At 40.2% G+C, this 18,869-nt stretch overlaps 1 protein-coding gene across 1 annotated transcript in view; it reads left to right on the forward strand.

The window, feature by feature from the left end:
• LOC122813421 (neurogenic locus notch homolog protein 2-like) overlaps nt 1–18,869 on the forward strand; it is a 1,182,542-nt gene that overhangs the window by 172,489 nt on the left and 991,184 nt on the right. Inside the window, exon 2 of the mRNA XM_044085736.1 lies at nt 9,712–9,793. Coding sequence (XP_043941671.1) covers nt 9,712–9,793 — 82 coding nt within the window. The remainder of the gene's footprint in view (nt 1–9,711; nt 9,794–18,869) is intronic.

Here is an 18,869-nt window from a genome sequence, read left to right on the forward strand (position 1 = left end):
GTTATTGTGAGTTTTTCAAGTTTTGCTATTCTAAAGATTTTTCCTTTATTCTAGTCATTTGACTTCCTTCCCTCTAGTTATCACTGATCATTAAGAAAACCTTTCTTCCATACTGTTTTCATAGTATATCTACATTGCCATTGCTGGTATTTTCTCCTTACCCTTCCTTTTCAAGGGTATTTCTATTTATTATCATTGTTGGTAGTCCCCCTCCCCCCTCTATATTTCCAAAAAAAAAAAATGTTGTTGTTTTTCTGATATTGTTTTTGATGGTGTTCGTCTTCTCTTTTGCTGTAATTATGTTGGATAGACCAACAGGCTTTAAAAAGCACACTTATCTTAGGCATAAGATACCAAACTCAGATGCCCACAAGGAGTGTGTTTATTACCTTAGAGACAGGCACATGAACACACCTTGTTGGATCTGTTCTACATTTAATCCTAGAGCCCTGGCATATAGAAGGAATAAACTAATTTTAAGGGGTCTTCTTCCCTTTACTTCTTCATCAGGGTCTCAAACCCCCTCAAAAACTAGCAAGTCTGAGGAGCACAGCAAGCACTCTCCATCGAATTTTCCAGGTCTTCATTGGAGCCGCCAACAGTAACTAGGAAAATCTCGGAAATTACCTCATCAGATCAGAAGATTTATCATTCGGATCTGAAGCCTTTGGATCCTGCTGTCATAAACATAAGTCCAACAGCCCCCCCCCTCCTCCAATCCTAAGTCATTTGATCTTAAGCCGGGTACATCCTTTTGGAGTGCAACTCCAGAATATGCATTGAAACCAGTTTCACCCACCTTGACTGCTCAGCTTCTTCAAACTCCAAGGAAGCTTTCCAGGTCTCCAGCCACCACTTCCTCTACATCCTCTAGAAGCTTGTTGGAAGCAAATTTAGAGAGGATGATGCGAAAGTTCCTCAGAGTTCAGATACAGATGGGGGTCTTATAAGCTCCATCCCCTGTCAGATCTGCGAGTATGCCTGTCGCATCCAAGTCTGTCATTTCTCCTTCTCTGCTCTGTCCAGTGGTTTTTGGAGTCCCAGGATCTCAGATCCCAGAGAGGTATGGTGTTGAATCTGAGGAAAGTTTTTTCCTGACTGTTTTCTTGACTGGTTCTGCTCTGATACCTTCAGATCAGAACTGGTCTCTAAGCTGAAGTGTCGGTGTCTGATCCGAGGGGAGAGGTTCAGCTATAATTTTGTCAGAGCCATCCCTTCCCCTGAGAGCTTCGGCCATGGACATTTTGGATCCGATTCTGCCACCGAGACCCAGATCTGGGGGGGGCTAGATTTTCCTTCTTCGGGAGCTTCGGCTCAGAGAGGGTGAGTTGGGGCTTCTCCTGGACGTTCAGCTTTCAAGGTGGTGGGAAGGGCTTTTTCTCTCCAAAGTGAACAGTCTTCTCTTATGTTGGATCCTTCCCTTTTTCTCCCATTGGTTTTGAGCTCTGAATCGGTCATACCTATTCCACTGGGACAGCCAGTTCCAATGCGTCTATAGCCAATTCTGGTGTAGGAACTCCCCCTCTTTTCCAACACCTCTCCTGAGCACCCCATGGAGGAGGTGCGCTGGAAGAGAATGTGCAAAAGGAGGCACACAGACTCCCCCATGGAGCCTCTCATGGAGGATACTGATTTTGATGAAAGAGTGGGATCCCCCAGGTCACCACCGGATGACCTCTCCTTTGGAGATGTTTTAGAGATCCTAAAACAGAAGGGTGGTTGGTCTTCCCAAAATCCCTTGCCTGAAGAGTCATTGCTCATGGAGGCTTTTGGTTCTGGCCTATCTATGTCTTGGGTAACCCCTTGGCAGATGAACTTGTTGATCTGGTTTCCTGCCGAGCTTGGAAGGAGCTGGATACTGTGGAGCCCATCCCTAAATGTTCTGACAGGTTTTTGGCCCCACCTACAGACAGACCCCCCCCTGGAGCAAAGGAGTCCCATTTGATGCTATGCTGGTGGTGGCAGCCACTAAGAAAGAGCTACCAGAAGACAGCTGTTCTGTCCATCAGCCTAACAGAGAGTCTAGAACATTTGACATATTTGGAAAGCAAATGTTTGCCTCAACTACCTTCTCTCTGAGGTCACTAAATTACCTGGAGCACTTTACTAGACTTCAGTGAGATTTGACCAGGGAACTATCAAATACTGTCTGAATCTGTGTCTGCTGAGGATTTCAAAAGGACATCCTATCAACTGGCCACTCTTTTATCTATATCAAATGCTTTGATGAGGTTAATCTCTCACACAGCTGAAGGTACCTCACAAGCAGTTGGTTCAGGCATTGCTATAGGGAGACATGACTGGATTTGGTTATGTGACTTTGCATAGCCTTTTAAGATGTCCTTTATTAACACCCCATTTGATAGCAGTTCTTTGTTTAAGCCATCAGTAAAGGATCCACTTACTTGCAGCGAACAAGATGGAAAGACCCTGTCTGCTGTGGGGATCAGATTTTCTACACCTCAGTGAACCTTCTGTAGGAACCACAGAGATGGTAAGAAAGCATGGTTCCGTAAATCTAGGGTACCTTTCCAAGATTTGCATTGGGATAATTCCTCCAAAGGCAGAAGAGAAAATTTTAATGGTAGATGTCACCCTATAGACAGAGGAGGCCTGTAGAACCATGATTTAGAGATTCTTTTTCAGACGGGCCCTTTCAGCTCTTCAGAAGTGCTGCCTGACTGTCCAGCTCTAGAGGCAGTCAGGGATCGATTCTCTTTGCACCTAGACGCCTGGGCAGATAGAACACAAAATGTATGAGTGCTAAGAATAATATCTGGAGTCTATTATATGCCATTTTCCCTTCCTCATTATCAAGGGAAGAAACTTCCCGATGTTCCACCCAGTCAGAGGAAGGCTGCAGTACAGGAAATCCAAATGTTGCCAGAAAAAAGAAGCCATCCAGAGGCTCCCACCAGACCAGTTAGGATTCAGAACTTATTCACACTTCTTTTTAGTGCCAAAGAAAACAGGGGACTTCAGACCCATTTTGGATCTAAGAAAATTAAACCAGTATGTGAAAAAAGCAAAGTTCCAAATGGTCATGGTTCAGTCCATCCTGCCTTTTCTGCACAAGGACAGTTGAATGTACTTGATAGATCTTCAGGACTCAGTAGAGCTTCAGGATTTGTACTATTACATCAAAATAGACTGACAATCCAAAACACATCTTTGCTTTTTGCTGGTAGCCAGGCATTACTAATTCAGAGCTCTACCATTTGGACTCACCAGAGCCCCCAGGGTGTTTTACCAAATGCATGGCAGTAGTGGCAGCTCACCTGAAACTGAACGGATTCCAAGTGTTTCCATATCTAGATAACTGACTCCTTACAGCCCCTTCCAAGCATCTGCTACAGCACACCAGGGACTGTTTGCCCCACATTTGCAAATCTTTGGGAATTGCAATAAATCTTGCCAAAGCAAACCTTACACCAGTTCAGAGCCTGGACTTCATAGGTTGGTACTAGGCTGTTGGCACTAGGGCCTGTACAAGCCTAGCCATAACAATTGTCTGGATATTTCTTCCCACAATTTTTACTTCCCTGGACCCCTGTCTAGCAGGGTGACTGATGTGATCCCCGGGGTGAATTTCCTATCTCCCATCCAATCGTCAAGGTTCAGTTTTGGATATGGCAGCACACGTAGCATCTTTGCCGCTTCACTGTGTTACATCTATCAGAAAACAGGTTCAGACTATCTTTGCCCACCCATCTCCCCCTTCAAGTCTGGTACTTTAAGCACTAGACTGAATGGCAGCAGCAATAGTTCTACTTCCTCTAGCATGCTTCTTTATGCAAGTTCTCCAATGGACTCTAGCTGTACAGTTCTTTATCAGCCCCTGTCTTTTCAAGTAAAGCTCACCCCACTTTGCAAGCAACACATTCACTGGTGGATACAATCTGAATTTCCTTTTCTAGGCAGGCCCTTTGTTCTACCAAACCCAGTAGCCACAGTGACCATGGAAGCTTCTCAACTGGGGGGCGGGGCATTTCTTGGGAAGAACTGTCCAAGGCATGTGGTCACCCCAAGTGACCAAGTTGCATATCAGTGCCCTAGATATGAGAGCAGAGCTATTAGCATTGCAAGTTGCTCTTTCCTTGACCACTATTGCAATTCAGACCAACAACATGTCTGTAGGTACATCAACAAGCAAGGAAGAATTCTATTTTATCTCCTTTGCTGAGGGGCCATGATGATTTGGGAATGGTCAATCTCATCAGGCCGCATTCTTATTGCGATGCACATTCCAGGGAAGACCAGTGTGCTTGAGGACAGACAACGTAGATCCATTCTGATGCCTCACGAGTGGTATCTCAATCGGTCTGTAGCGGAGATGCTCTTCTAGCATTGAGGCTGACCTTGCTGTAACCCTCAACAACAAATGCATCACATCAAGTACTTCGCTGTTATTCCACCTCGAGGGGAGTCACCAAGAGATGCTCTGATACACATTTGGCCATGGGACTCCTTTATGCTTACCTTCCTATGCTGTTAATTCCCCAATTTCTACAGAAAAGAGTCAGCTGATGAGCTCAGTAATCCTCATTGCCCCCTTCTGGCACCGGCAAGTATGGTTCCCCTTTCTACGGTCGCACTTGTGTTAGCCTCCTTGGTTATTGGAGCCTACTCAGGATCTACTCTCACCAGTCAGAGATTCAACACCCCAACATTCAGGTCCTCAAGCTTACTGCATGGTTTCTCCACATCCAGTAATAGTTAGACCGTCCAAGCTTTCTTCCCCTGTACTTGACATTATTTTGGCTTCTCAAAAAGATTCTACCAAAAGAGTTTACAAAAACAAATTGAAGATGTTCTCCTTTCTATTATCAGATAAGAAAATTCACCCTTTTTCTACACCAATATTTGCTATTAGTCACTTCTTGACAACCCTTTTTAAAGACGGAACAAGTATCTCTTCAGTTCAGTTTCAGTTGGCAGCAATTTCTGACTTTCACACAGGTAACAAATCTTTCTCTGGCTTCCTTCAGATTATGTAAATCTTTTATGAAAGGCATTTTTTTGAGCACTCCAATAAGGGATCCCTCACTGCCTTGTGATCTAGCAGCTATACTTAAGGGTTTAACACAAAAACCTTTTGAACCTTTAGACACATTTGATCTAAAATTTCTGTCATGGAAGACTATCCTCTTGGTAGCGATAACTTCAGCGAAACGAATATTTGAACTCCAGGCTCTTTTGTCCAAAACTCCTTATATTATTTTTCATAAAGTTAGGGTTTCCGTATGGACTAGCCCTTCTTTTTTTTTTACCAAAAATGGCTTCTGAAAGTAACATCAACCAGTCCATTCACTTACCATTTTTCTTTCCAAACTTTTCCAGTAAAGGGGAATACATCCTACACCTTCTGAATCACCTAGGTCATCCAGTTTCTAAAGTTACCCTAGCTAAATGGATTACAGACTGTATTTCAGACTGTATTTCATGGATTTACTCTCAGAAAGGTATGACACTCCCCGAGCTCATGCAACCAGATCCACGGCTACTTTGTCTGTCTTTCGGTCAAGAACTTCAATTGATGATATTTGTCCTGCAGCTACATGGTCCAAATCTCATACTTTTGTCTCTTATTATAAATTGGATATCATCTCTAGAAACAGAGCTGTCTTTGGTTCAACAGTACTCTGGAATATCGTTCCATGAGGGCCACCAGAGATCACCATAGCTGGAGACTCTGTCCAATATGGTGAGGAAGAATGAAAAGGACAGTTTCAGATTTAAAAGTTATGTATACAACATAACTAGGCATTTGTGTTGTCCCTTTTCATTCTTCCTGTACTTCCCTCCCATTCATCTCTCATCCTTTTTCTTCTGGAAGGATCTATAGGACTGTATTTGGAACCTACATTTCCAGGTTTGAGTTACTGGGAAATAGGGCTGCTAACACGATCTGAGGCAGTGGGGATGGAGTAGGACATTATGGGTAGCGGGAGGAGCTCGAGAGCTAGATTCAAAATCTGGTATATGTGGCCGGGTTGAATCCGAGGATCTGATCTGAACCTTTACATTTTGGAAGAATGAAAATGGACAACACAAATGCCTAGTTATGGTGAGTACATAACTTTTAATTTATGACAAATCTGGGCTTTTTATTTCTATGTGGTAAGTTTCTATGCTGTTCTTATGTTATTTTGTACTCTGTGATAATTTTGTCTTCAACATCTGATTGTACCAGAGAATTATAAAGTTGGCATTTAAAATGTTTATATAATTGTAGATTGCAGGGATGAGTGGTAGTGCTAACAGTATCTGTCCAATGCTAAATAAAGTCAGATTAAAAATATCCTTTACATTGATGTACAGTATTTTTTCATTTGGGAAAACACTTGCACTTTAGTTATTGGTAATACTGTAGTATTAACCCCCTTCTGTTATGAAGAAGCTTTATTAAGGTAAAGTTAATTTGAGTGTATATATTTTTTGTAAAGACTGCTATTGTGAATTTTGCAGCATGTAAAATATACATAATTGGAAAAATGTAACTTTAGTGACTGTAAAATTCATTTTTGAAGAAAGACAACAAAACTGCTGAAATAAAAACTAAATGTGCCTTCAAATGTACATACTTTTACAGTGATAGGTGCATTACTTTGTAGTAGGTATGTTTTTTTTCCTATATAACCTAATATTTTCTACCATACCTGAGAATGATAAACTTTGGATATTTAAATATGCAGATGATTGTAAGATAGGGTTTATAACTCAAAATAGATCGGACTTTGATTATCTTAATAGCTATCTCTTGATACTGAATAACTGGGCAATTGATGTAGGTCTTACATTTAGTATGGATAAACATAACAAGATAAGATTCAAAGGCATGCCATTTATTTATCATCTACAGAACATCAGACAGTGAATTCCTATTGAGATCTGGGTATTTTTATCATTTCTAATTTGTCTTTTAAAGGACATACTGATGAAGTTTCTGCCAATGCTCAAGTATATGGGGTTTTGTTAAAAATATTACCACAAAAATTAATATTACTTATGTGAATTATTTAAAACTTCCATACATCATATTATTGAGTACAATATTACATTTTGTACATATACACTGGCCAATTTAAATTGCTTAGAGAGGTTTCAAAGGAAATTTACAGAAAGGATAGTCTCTTTGAGACATTCAGATTACTGTTCGTAGGTTTAAACATTTGAAATTGTTCTCTATTAGTTATACAAAAGGTGCTTCAACAGAGTATTAGTTTAAGGGTGTGCACACTTATGCAACCAGCTTATTATATGTTTTTTGTTTTTTATATTTTTTCCCCTAACAGATTTGTTTGTTTTTTAATTGAATTGTACAGGATATAGGTCACATTAAAGGTGGGAAAAATTTGAAATTAGTTATTGTGGTCTCATTTTTTTATATCATAAAAACCTGGCATTTTAACAGGGGCCACACGAATAAAACTTCCCAACCAAGTTCAGAACCATGAAAAAATAAGACCCAATGGCTGGAACAGAACCACAGCAAAAATCTGGATGTAGATGCAAAAATGAGGCAAATACTGTAGCGCAAAACACATTTAATGTGCTTTCATCTGGGAACCAGGCTTCTTCAGAAACAATAAAATCTCTAAAAAAACATGTCCTTATAAACCAAAAAACCCACCCATTTTAAACAATTACTCAGTAAATCAATTAGTTATTATAAACAGTGAAACATATAATCAGATACAAAAATACATACACTTGTATGTTAATTAAATTTTAACAGGGGCGTGTACACTTTTTATATCTACTGTATGTGCTTCTTCTGTTTTCCAAATATCCGTCTTCTAGTTTTTTTTTTACTTTTTTATAATACTCAGTACTTCAAATATAGCTGGTTTAGACTTTTCCATGTTCTAGTAATGGCCTTTTTGACAGCCAACATGATTAAACGTAGTAAAACTTTGCTGTGTGTAGGCAGTTCAGATCCTGTAACCCAGCTCAAAAAAATCATATTCTTAGTTACAGCCATTTGCTCCTTCAGTATTTCTGACTGAGTACTTTGTAGAAACTTTTTAAAATCTTCTATCTGATTACACTCCCAGATTCATGTCCCTAGTTGCTACTTCCTTCCCCATTACACCTCCAAAATTTGATATCTACTTGAGGAAGAATTCTTTGAAGTCTGCTTAGGTATAAAAATACCTATGCAAACCCTCCAAACAAAGATATTAAACCTTCTGGACTTTGTTGTATTTTTGCATATGTCCTCCTGTAAATTATTTTTTCAGTCTCTCTTCCCAATCTTTTCTAACCTCCTCTGATTGAGCATCATCCACTTTTGAGTATAACCAGGAAGGAGTATTTTGGACTGTTTTAGGGGAGGGAGAATGCAGCTGCCAGGAGAGAAGTGGCCTTACTTCCAGACTGTGGAGTTAGATTGCATTTCTGGGCAGACTTCAGATTGAATTCCATTTGTCTACTGGACTTCTAAGTTAGAGGTTTATAAAAAGAATATCTCTTCAGCAACTAATAGAGACAGTTCTAGATAAGCAGTTAGAATTCTCTGTTTCATCTGTCTGCTTAAACACATCTATATTGTTTTTCCTAGTGCACATTTAATAATAATAATAATAATAATAATAATAGTAATAATGTTTGTTTATTTGATTTTACTAAGTGCAATGCTTAATTTCAAATAAAGAGCTTCTCTGTTCAGTTAAGTGTTTGAGACTTATTTATGTTTTTATTATATTAGTGTTATTGGCATTGCAGTGATTCACTTTTAACTATTGGTCTTTTGAAGAGTTTCTCTTTAAACAACAAATATTTTTCATGGTTGGTTTACGTTAAGGTTAAACATATTCAATATAAATAATGTGGTCTGTGTAGTTGGTGGCAGCAATGTCATAAAGACAAGAAAGTGGGTGTTGGCATTGGAAACATATCATTAACTTAATCTGGAATATATTGTGCATGTATTTGTGTGAAAAATATGCTTAGTCAAGCTTCAGTTATTTTTGTTAAGGTAGCACTATAAAGCAATAGGCTGAAGTTATGGGATGAGAGTAATTACAACTCTGAGTTGCAGTTGTACAGCATAAAGTTTTTTTTGGGTGTGATAGATGCTGGCTATTGCTTGAGGCAGCAGTGAGCATTTACCATATGTTAGCCCAGTTGCCCCTCATATATTATGTGGTGCCAACAATGTGGCTTATATAACTGTTCATCCAATATTGATAGCAGTGAGGATTGGGAGACTCTAATCCCTGTCTGTCACATCCTTTCCAAACCAGGAGTACAACACTTGTTATTAAACAGCAGGGAAGTTACAGTGATACTTGGCACTTTTTTTGGAAATGTATTTTGGATTATGAGGAATATGTCTTTGATTTACCGTTTGCATTTCATGTTATAGAAGGGTACACTGTTCAGTATGTAATTCTCTGAGATGCCTAGAGTTGAATCTCCCTACTGCTGTCAGTTCAGTACATGATTTCAAAAAGTAATTTTTAATTTTCCTGTTTTTTTTTTTTTTTTTTTAGTGATTTTCGTACTTATGCAGCGTGTGTATGAATACATTATACTTGCTTCTTTACAGTATAAATAAGTTAAGATTATAATGCATATGTCAAGGTACAGAACAAAATGTTATTCACTTTCTGAATAGTTGGTGAGCTTTTAGAATGCTTGTAGCAGATATACCCTTATTGTTCCTTAAGGCTTGCATTAAATTTGTATTTTTCATCCATTTTCCAGCTCTGCAATGCCTTGATGCTAGCTTACCCTGTAAAAACAATGGTGTGTGCATCCGTTACCATAATGGAACTGGATATTGCAAGTAAGTCATTTCTGATAGTTTTCTTAACGTTAATGTACGCTGCAGGGGTGTATATAAACTTTAACTTATTGTACAGGAGCTGACAATTCGCCATCATGTAAGAATGGTGCCATTATGACTTTTTTCATGTGTTTAAAACATTTATTGCAAGCATCAGAACACCATGTCAGCAACATTTATGCTTGCTGGACCCAGAAGCTTTAGTAGTAAACCCAGAACCATGGAGGGTTAACCAGAAGAAGAAAAGGTTAGAAAATTGTAGGTAGATGCCCTTTAATGGAGACGGGGTTATAATAAAGAGTGGGTTTTGCCATTTTCTGTCATATGCAGAAGTTCACTTTTTCTGACACAGTTGCACATCACTTTTCCATTAAAATAATTTTAAACTGTGAAACAGTCCCTGGTCAAATGGGCAACTGCTATTTTCCCACCACTGACATGTATCCCCTGTGTGTTGCTGGAGTCATACAAGCTTCTGTGGGTCAGATATGAGTTGTCTTTCTTGGACTAGAAAAGATAGTTGCTCAGACAAGAGAAGAGAAGAGTTTGAATACTACCGTGGTTAGTACAATACACAATTAGAACATAGCTGACAGTATTTTATATTTTAGCCACCGTGGGCAGTATATACAAACCACTGGGAGGAGGTTTAATGATGAAGGCTTTCTCACTGTTTAGTTACTCCTTTTTGTGTGTTTTATTTTCAGTATTTAGGAGAAGCCCAAGCTTTATACAGTTTTAATTAAAATTGATCAGCAGGTAAATCAAGCATATTCATTAGTATGTTCTACTGTGTTTATAGCCTGGATGTTCGGTGCCTCTCCAACAAAAGTAGCATATTTATGTTGACCAACACTGAAGGACTGTCAGCATGACTGTCCGCTTTCATATGACAACAGTGCAAATATAACAAAGTTAATAAATGTATTTTGTATGTTTGAGAAAGAGATGAATCTTGAGTCTGTTCTGTAATGTTTGTTGTCCAGTGATGTTTGCCTCCTGTACCATTCATTAAAATTGACTAAGCACCATTGTTAATAAATTTTTCACTTAGTACTGAGGCATGAAGTACTGGCATTGTTTCTGTGGGGCACGGGGAAAAGGAATGAATCCTTTCAGCTGTGGTTAAGTGCGTTGCAGTAATGACATATAAAGTACATTTTTCAGGTTGCTTAGGTGAATCATTGTTTAATCATAGAGAGATTTCTAATGCAATTTCAGTTCATATGGTATTTCTTAAAATGTATTTTGTTTTAAGCCCAATATGATATGGTTTAAAGGAAAAATTGCAGTTAAAAAATGTTAAATATGTGTTGTACTATGTTGTCTTTATTTTGCATGCAATCCTAGGGTGCTGTTTCTTTTAATTTACTGTGTTTAGATATATTGCACAATTTACTTACTTAATATTTGAGAGGTGATGTAAGTAATGATGTTTTGAAAGCCATTTTTCACTGTAGTACAGCACCTCTCTTTCTCAGTAGTTTGAAAAGATTGCATTGCTGCTTAATGAGAATGGTTTAATATTGTACTTCTCCTTCCCTCTGGGGAGGGAGTGGCATGCATTTACCACTGAAATACTTTACAAGTAGATTGCCAATTAAATTATCTTTTGTATTCAGACTGCCAACCCACTGTAAACACTGCAGTCAAGGTCTGTTCCTTTAGATTTGTAGCTATCTCCATGGTTGGTTCGAGAGTGACTCCACTTATTGGCTTGTTGCTATTTGGTCTTCCGGTCACACATTTATTGAGTATTATCGGTGTAACCATTGCTTTGAATATGAGTGTTCTTCAGGACTTCGCTTTTTGAGCCTTGGTCTTTGGCTTGCCCACTTGCTTCTTCTGTCTTGGTGCTTTACTGCTTGGTGTTCAGCACCACTGTATGACCCGTCTGGGATGGCTTCCTGTATAAGATATAACGGACATATTCTTACCTTAACAGTTGATCATTGAGAGGATCCATCTTGATCTACTCAAGCATCTGCTATTATGGTAAGTTCTTCTGCAGCTGTACTTCTTGCATCTTAAGATCAGTAGTTCCCAAGTGAGAGTTGAACTGTGTTTTGGAAAGTTTAGCAAATTTTTCTTGGATCCTCCATAACCAGTTTCCTTACAGAAGACTGGAAGATTGTGAGCAAAGTTGATATGGAGCATTTTCACAGCTAGTCTTTGGCTGAGAATGGTAGTACTCTTTCAGTTAATTGTTTATTATAGGAGCTTGGGAAGGAATGGTGGTGATTTATTTTGATGGGTTCCAAAGAACATTCTTTTGATTTTTTTTCTTTGAATTCAGTGTTAGCCTCTTGCCTAGTAACCATGGATGGAGAGTATTTACAGCTTCTGTATTATTGCTTACTGAGATTGAAATTGAGATTACTTTGGTACAGTTAAAGCTGTCATGAACTTTGAGACATTTTTGAGTCTTTTTATCATAGTGCAAAGATGATTCAGTCCAGCCTCTAGAAATCTCTAGGATTTCAGTAACACATTTAGGTCAGTTTGCCACCAAAATTTTATCCTTCTGTAGTGCTTTAACACTTGTGACTGATGCAGTACTGGAAAGTGGTTTTGGGCTCCTCTACTCAGTTTCAGAGATTGTGTTATTTTCTTATTCTCTGTTTTATTAAGCATTTTACTGTTCAGATCAGACCCAACCTGTGTTTGGCATTTATGTGTAGAGTGTGAGATTTTCCATGCTTTTGACAAGACAGCTGTTAAGAAACAGGAGGAGTAGGTATATCCATGAAGATTTGCTGGCTAGTGACAAAAGAGGGAGAGGAAGGCTTCTTTGCCAGCTTGTAAACCATTCACTGTGCACTATGTCCTAAGGAAAGATCTATCAAAGGAAGAGAAGATTCTTCCAACTAGATCTGTTGTAGATGTTATGAAGGGAGGGCAAAAAAGGTGTTTCTGACACTGAATATACAGATGTGTCTAGGGAAAACTTAGTTAACAAAACTTCTAGTCATCTTAGTTTGTTTCTTTCCTCTGAATTAGAGCTGACAATCACAAATTTTTCCAGGTCTTCCTCTGTCAGGTCTGCGAGATTTGTTTCTTCCCACAGGAGTTTGACAGCAGATATTGAACACTTGAGATGCTGGAGGCCTTGTTAAAGCAGGCCCATTTGAAGTTGGATCAGATTCTGTCTGCTTTTTATAACCAGGACAGACAAAAGTTTTGATCCCCTCCCCCAACACTTCTTTTTTGTCCAGTACTGGTTCCAGTCTACGAGGAATTGGATAGTCCTCAGCCTTTGTTGCCTCCAACACCATTATTTGATCCAACATCAACAACTGTTAGTATCGTGGGGCCATAGCTTCTTGCACCTTCAGTGTCGGCTCTGCCTTTGATGCCAGTTCCACCATCTATAACTTTGCTGGTGGCCCGCTTTGGCCCTGGGCATCAGGGTCAGTGACTGGAGGCTGCCTTTGGCTCTCATTCCTTTGACACTTCATCAGGCTTCGGTGTCATCAACCTTTGAACCTTCAAGGTTGAAGGCCTCCATACTAGGACTTTTACCATTGCTCTTCTTAGTATTGACATCTGAAGAGGATCTGAGGACGTTTTTTTTTTAACTGAAAGCGCTTATCCTGTTTGAGCTGCAACTTGAACAGCACAATTTGTGCTTTTTATTTCTTTTTTTTATTAAAGCCTGCATTTTAACGGAATTTCTCAGTGAACTTTTCGTTATGGTGGAAGCTTTTTTTTTTTCATTTTACTATTTTTGCCTATTAAGCCTTTATCTGGAGGTGGTTCTTGGTTTGGTTGTTTGTGGTTAGTATTGACATCTGTGCATTGGCTGGTGACAGCACTGTTCATTGCCAAGTACACAGCATTGAAGCCTTCAATGCTAGTCAGGTTTCAGGAGTTTGCTCTGGCACCAGGAGTGCACAGGACAGTACAAGAGTATCCCTGCACAATGTTTTTTTTGCATCAGCTTCCAGATTAGATTTCTCTCACTCAGAATCTGCAGCCTCCAGATGCTGTAAGACTAAAAAGGTTGAAGACCCCATGAGGTATTACAGTCACAGATCTGGTTCCCAAGACACCTCTACATCCTCCAATGATTCCACTCCAAGGAGCCTGAGGAAGCATTGAGTACAAGAATAAACATCCTCATTCATCCTTAGTGTCTTTGTGCTGGATACTGAAGACAGGGATACTGAAGACAGGGATGAGGGAGATTCCTTGCATCCCCCCCCCCCGATAGTCCCAAATTTGGGGAAATGTTTTGCTAGCACCAGTGGTGTAGAGGGATAAAGCCCTAACTATGGCCAAGGTGACCCGAGTTCAATTAGCTTCTCAAGCATCTGAGGTGCTAGTAGGGGAGGATGCACACACCTGTTGTGGTAGGGGAGGAGGGAGGGGCCTGAATACAGGGCACACAGCATTGTTAGATTTCCTTGCAGAAGCTGTGGGAAACAACCACAAAATGCTTCCTGTGGTTGGGTGGGTGCCGATATAAGCTCTTTGAGGAAGTGAGTAGTGGACTGGCATGGTCCACCTATTGCATGCCTTACCTACAGGGTGTTACTGAGCCATGTGTGGGGCAGGAAAGGAAGTAGGAAAAGCATTCTCAGCAGCAGTATGACATGCACCTGGTTCACCTTGATCTGTTTGCTGGGCCCAACCCTTATCAGAATTAGTCCAGGGGAGGCCAGGAGGGGTAGGTAGAACCAGTAGTTCAGCAGAGGCATTGGGTGCTAATGATGGTCTCTCCTACAGAGGACAAAAATGTATTAAAAAAAAAAAGGTTGTGGGACAGCATGTAATTGATGTGAAAAAATGGAGGTTGGTCCTGTCCTATCCCTTCTTCTCCAGAAAATATTCTTCAGGAAGCCTTCCTCTCTCTCCCATTTTGACTTCTTGGGTGATTGTCCTTGGCAGATTGGATGATATCCCTAGGATGTCGTCAGATGTGGCAGCCTTGATTCCAAGCAGATCAGATTACATCCTTTGGCCATCTTTGGATCAAGCTTTACTGGTAAAGGTGGCAGTCATAGACTCTTTCATTGTTGTGGCATTCCTTAAGAAGGAACCAGCTCCCCAAAATATATTGAACTACTCCTTTATTAGGGACCCATGACTCTGGATCATTACAGGAAGCACATATTTTTTGTATCATCCACATTTGCTGTAAGGGCACTCAACTAAGTGTCACACATGTTGAGGTTCCAGAAGGACCTTGCTAATGAATTCCACAAGATGCTGGGACAGTTAACAAGATGATCAAGGTGGCAACTGTGATTTCAACTTCCAACCATTCCATATGCCTGACACACCATGTTATATCAGCTAGAGCAACATATGTTATCTTTGTGGCCCACTGCCTTGCAGTGCTGCTCCTGACTGACCTCTCAGAAAATTTCAAGGCATCCTTCCTGAATGTAATACTTTCAGAGATCCAGGAAATAGTCCTGCCAGTCTGCTGCTTGTGCCCTGCTTTCTCCGTCTTTCTTCCTGTTGGCTTCACATTTCCATTTTCTCATAAAGGTATGTTCCCTGTCCCTTCTGACAATGTCACCTGACATACATTACCCCTGTCCCTTCTCTCAAGTCTAGGTTTTACCCTACTAATTATTGACTTACCAAGATACGATGCTTCCTTTTCCACCAGAGGATTCTGCCTCTCTTCTGCAGCTCTTCTCTTTGAAGGTTCAGGTACCTCATCAGGTTCCAGTGATGATGCACCTTTAAGGAGACGCAGATGCCAGTACAACACAAGAATTGCAGAAGAGATATCTTTCGGTAGCATATACCTTTGCTCGTCACTGTTTTCACAGTCCTGGAGCCTGCTGTAGTCCAGCTGTTCCTCTGTTGTAGTACTTGTTTGGATTTGCTGTCTGTCAATAGAACCTCATTGTCAAAACTGTCCTTCAAAGCATAATTTCCTGGTGCTTCTTGATTTGTTCTTTATGTCTGCTGACCTAGTGACATCTTAGTTATGGAGAAATATTTCCTGTTGATTGGAGCAGGACTTATAACCACTTACTTGGTACAAGGTTGCTTGAGCATAGTTGCATGCAATGGCAGTTACTCATGTGTTGTTACTCACTCCATAGAGCAGTGATTTCTTTTTTTTATTGCTTGAATTATATAGCATTTTTATAGTCTCAGTTTGTGCTGTCAGAGAAATGGGTAAGATAGATTTTTACTGTGTTAGGGATTGTTTTTTCTGTTAGGTTGGAATGAGAAAAATAAAGTAAGAGGTTGAATAAAACACTTTATGATTTTGGGATTTCTTCACTATCTCAAGAACTATAGAACAATGAGCATGTGTGTCATAAGCATTCTGTGTCCTTAAGCGGTTGAATTCTAGCACTTTTTGTGGGAAGTTTTGTTTTTAAGGCATGCAACCCAATAGTCATAGTCGATCCTTGGATACAAGTCCTTTTAAAGAATGTTTTTATGTGTGGTTGCATTCACCAGAAGATCTTTCAGATGTACTTTTGGAGAAGACAGCATGTTCTGCTTTTAGCCTCCATTCAGGCATATCTGGTCTGTGTTTACTTTAATCTCAGTGCACATAGTCAAAATCAGTTGAAATTATTTTCGAAAATTATGATTTCAAAAATGTCCTCCCCCTTTTATTTTCTTGTATCAAGGGTCATTTTGCTTGAGACTTAGGAATGTGATAATGTTGGAAGTGTGTGTGTGTGCTACTTTAATTCATCCTGAAAGGTTCCTTGCATAGGTTACAGGGTCCATAACCCTTCTAAATACAGGTGCTGAGATGTTTTGAACACTGAGCTGTTCAGTCTGTGAAAATGTGGTCTCATTATTTGGACCTGTTTCAGAAGCCATTTTCAGTGATGTTCAGGTGCAGTGAGTACTTACTTGAAAGTTTAAGTTGAAAGGGTGGCAAACCTCACTGGTGGCATAGAGGGATAAAACCCTAACTGAGACCCAGGTAACCTTAATTCATTTAGTGGCTCGTATTGGTACTGGCTGGGGAGAATGGATGTGCCCATCATTAGGGATGGGGATATGTTCTGATCTGTTTTGCTGCTGTTCCCTGACCTCAAGTGGATGACAGTAGCCCTTGATGGCCATGCTCAGACAGCATAACATGATCCAACAGTAATGTATGTATCCACATGATCACCGGTGGGAGGAATTGGAGCTATTCATGCTAAATGCTGTCATTGCAGGAATGCTGGCAAGATTGCCACAACTCTGTATCTTCCTGGATGACCGTCCTTCCATATGTCTCTCACCCTAGGGGATCTCAGGGAGGATCCCACATCCCTAGGGAATGAATAGGCTTGAGCCCAATGGAGGAAGCCCAGTGGTTGATGAATCAGAACGGGGAAGAGCATAGAAAGAAAAACAAAATGCTGAAATGGTGGTATTGTGGTTCATTTGTGGGAATGCAGTGTAAGCAGTTGAGTGCAGTTGATAAAAAGGATAAAGCCTTAGTGTTTTTGCAAAATGCAAAGAGATGATCTCTTCATAGCTGTTGTCTTAAGTTTGCTGTTTTTAGTGTAAAATTAGCCTTTTCTTGGGCAGAAATGCATCTTTTACGTGTACATACCAGTCACTCACACTCACATGTACTAATAATAATATACATACCCATTTTTATAGGAAATGTATGTATATTTAATGCTCATGCACATGTAAGAGTAGATGTGTCTGTTTTCATTTTTCTGTAGTTTTTTCTCCTTCAGTTGCCAGTGTTGAAACTAATCCTGGAAGACATTGACAAAAGTAAATTGTGTGTTTAGTAGAGATGTGCAATAAACTATGAAAAAGCTTTTTGAAGTAGAAGGGGATGTTGGTTAGTGCAGATGTGAGCCAACTTAATTATTTTTTTTTTAGTGGTCCTTTAAGAAACAGGCAAACAAAAACAGAAAAACCCATGTGAAACTGAAGTGGTAATGTCACACAACGAAGAAGTGGTAATGTGTTTGTCTGTGGGTGTTTCTGTTTGTGGTGATAGTTGTGCTGGAGTTGAGGATCTTGCTCAAAGGGAGGGAAGTTCCAACTTATAAATAAACACATTGAGGGAGGAACAGTACTAGTTCCGTGGCTAAGATCTGTTTCCAGTTACAGCAGTGATGTTGGGCTGTTTATAATACAGGATGTCTTCCTATTCCCATGTTGCAGTATTTATAACATGAGGGATTCCCAACCTAAGCGACCCGCATCTCCAACCTGTATACCAAAGACTTAAGCTACTGCTAGGTAAGCGTGATTTTGCACACAGGATGCAGCTGATGTAGGCCATAAAAGTGATGTCTTCACTTACCATCCTCAGAACTCTGCTGCTGCCAGTCCAAATGACAGCTTCTACCATTTGTCTGATCGCCAAAGTTTCTCTAATTTCAGATTTAGTGCCCAGTGGGGGAAAATTTATTTGTGCTTTTGCTACTGCATGTTTGTCTTAGGTTAATGTCATCCAAGAAGGGCAAGTGCTACTGTGGAAGACTGATTCTACACAAAGACAATCATGATCAGTGTCTTTTCTGCCTGAGGTCTGCTCACGATTACAAGGCCAGCGCCATTTATCAGGCGTTTGTTCCTTAGATGCTCCGCAGTCATCTTTCGGCCCTTAATATATACCTAGAGAACCAGAGGATAAAGCGATTAGCACTTGCTATGGCAGGTGCCTCAGGTCTTTCGGGTGAGCCTCCAAAGACGAAGGTGAAAAAGGTAAGGCCTGAATCTTCGTCTGTGCCTCTGATGCCGGACGTCCCTGTCGAGGCCAGTGAAGGGCCAGAGGTCCATATGGTGTCTGGTTCTCTTCCCTCAATGGGAAATGATTTAGAAGCCATTAGGGAATGTTCCTTAAGCATGTCTGCAGAGGCATTGCAGATGTCCGTTGCGGACAGTAAGGGGGAACCATGGCTCTCTCCTTTAGATGTAACTTGCAGTACCTCTCCTGTTTGAAAAGATAGAGGATTTGATGACGTCTGTGCCGGTGACTAGGCGTACATGAGCTCAACCTTTCCAGCATAGGGCAGATCATCCACAGAAGAAGAAACCAAAACAAAAACATCTTTCTCCTTTACAGGCTCCTTCCCCAGGTTGGCAAGCCTTTTCTCAGAGAATCCTAAATGCCTTTTTAGCA

This window comes from Protopterus annectens, chromosome 10.part0 (genome assembly GCF_019279795.1).
Source record: "Protopterus annectens isolate FY-2018-M chromosome 10.part0, PAN1.0, whole genome shotgun sequence".
Classification (NCBI taxonomy): Eukaryota; Metazoa; Chordata; order Ceratodontiformes; family Protopteridae; genus Protopterus; species Protopterus annectens.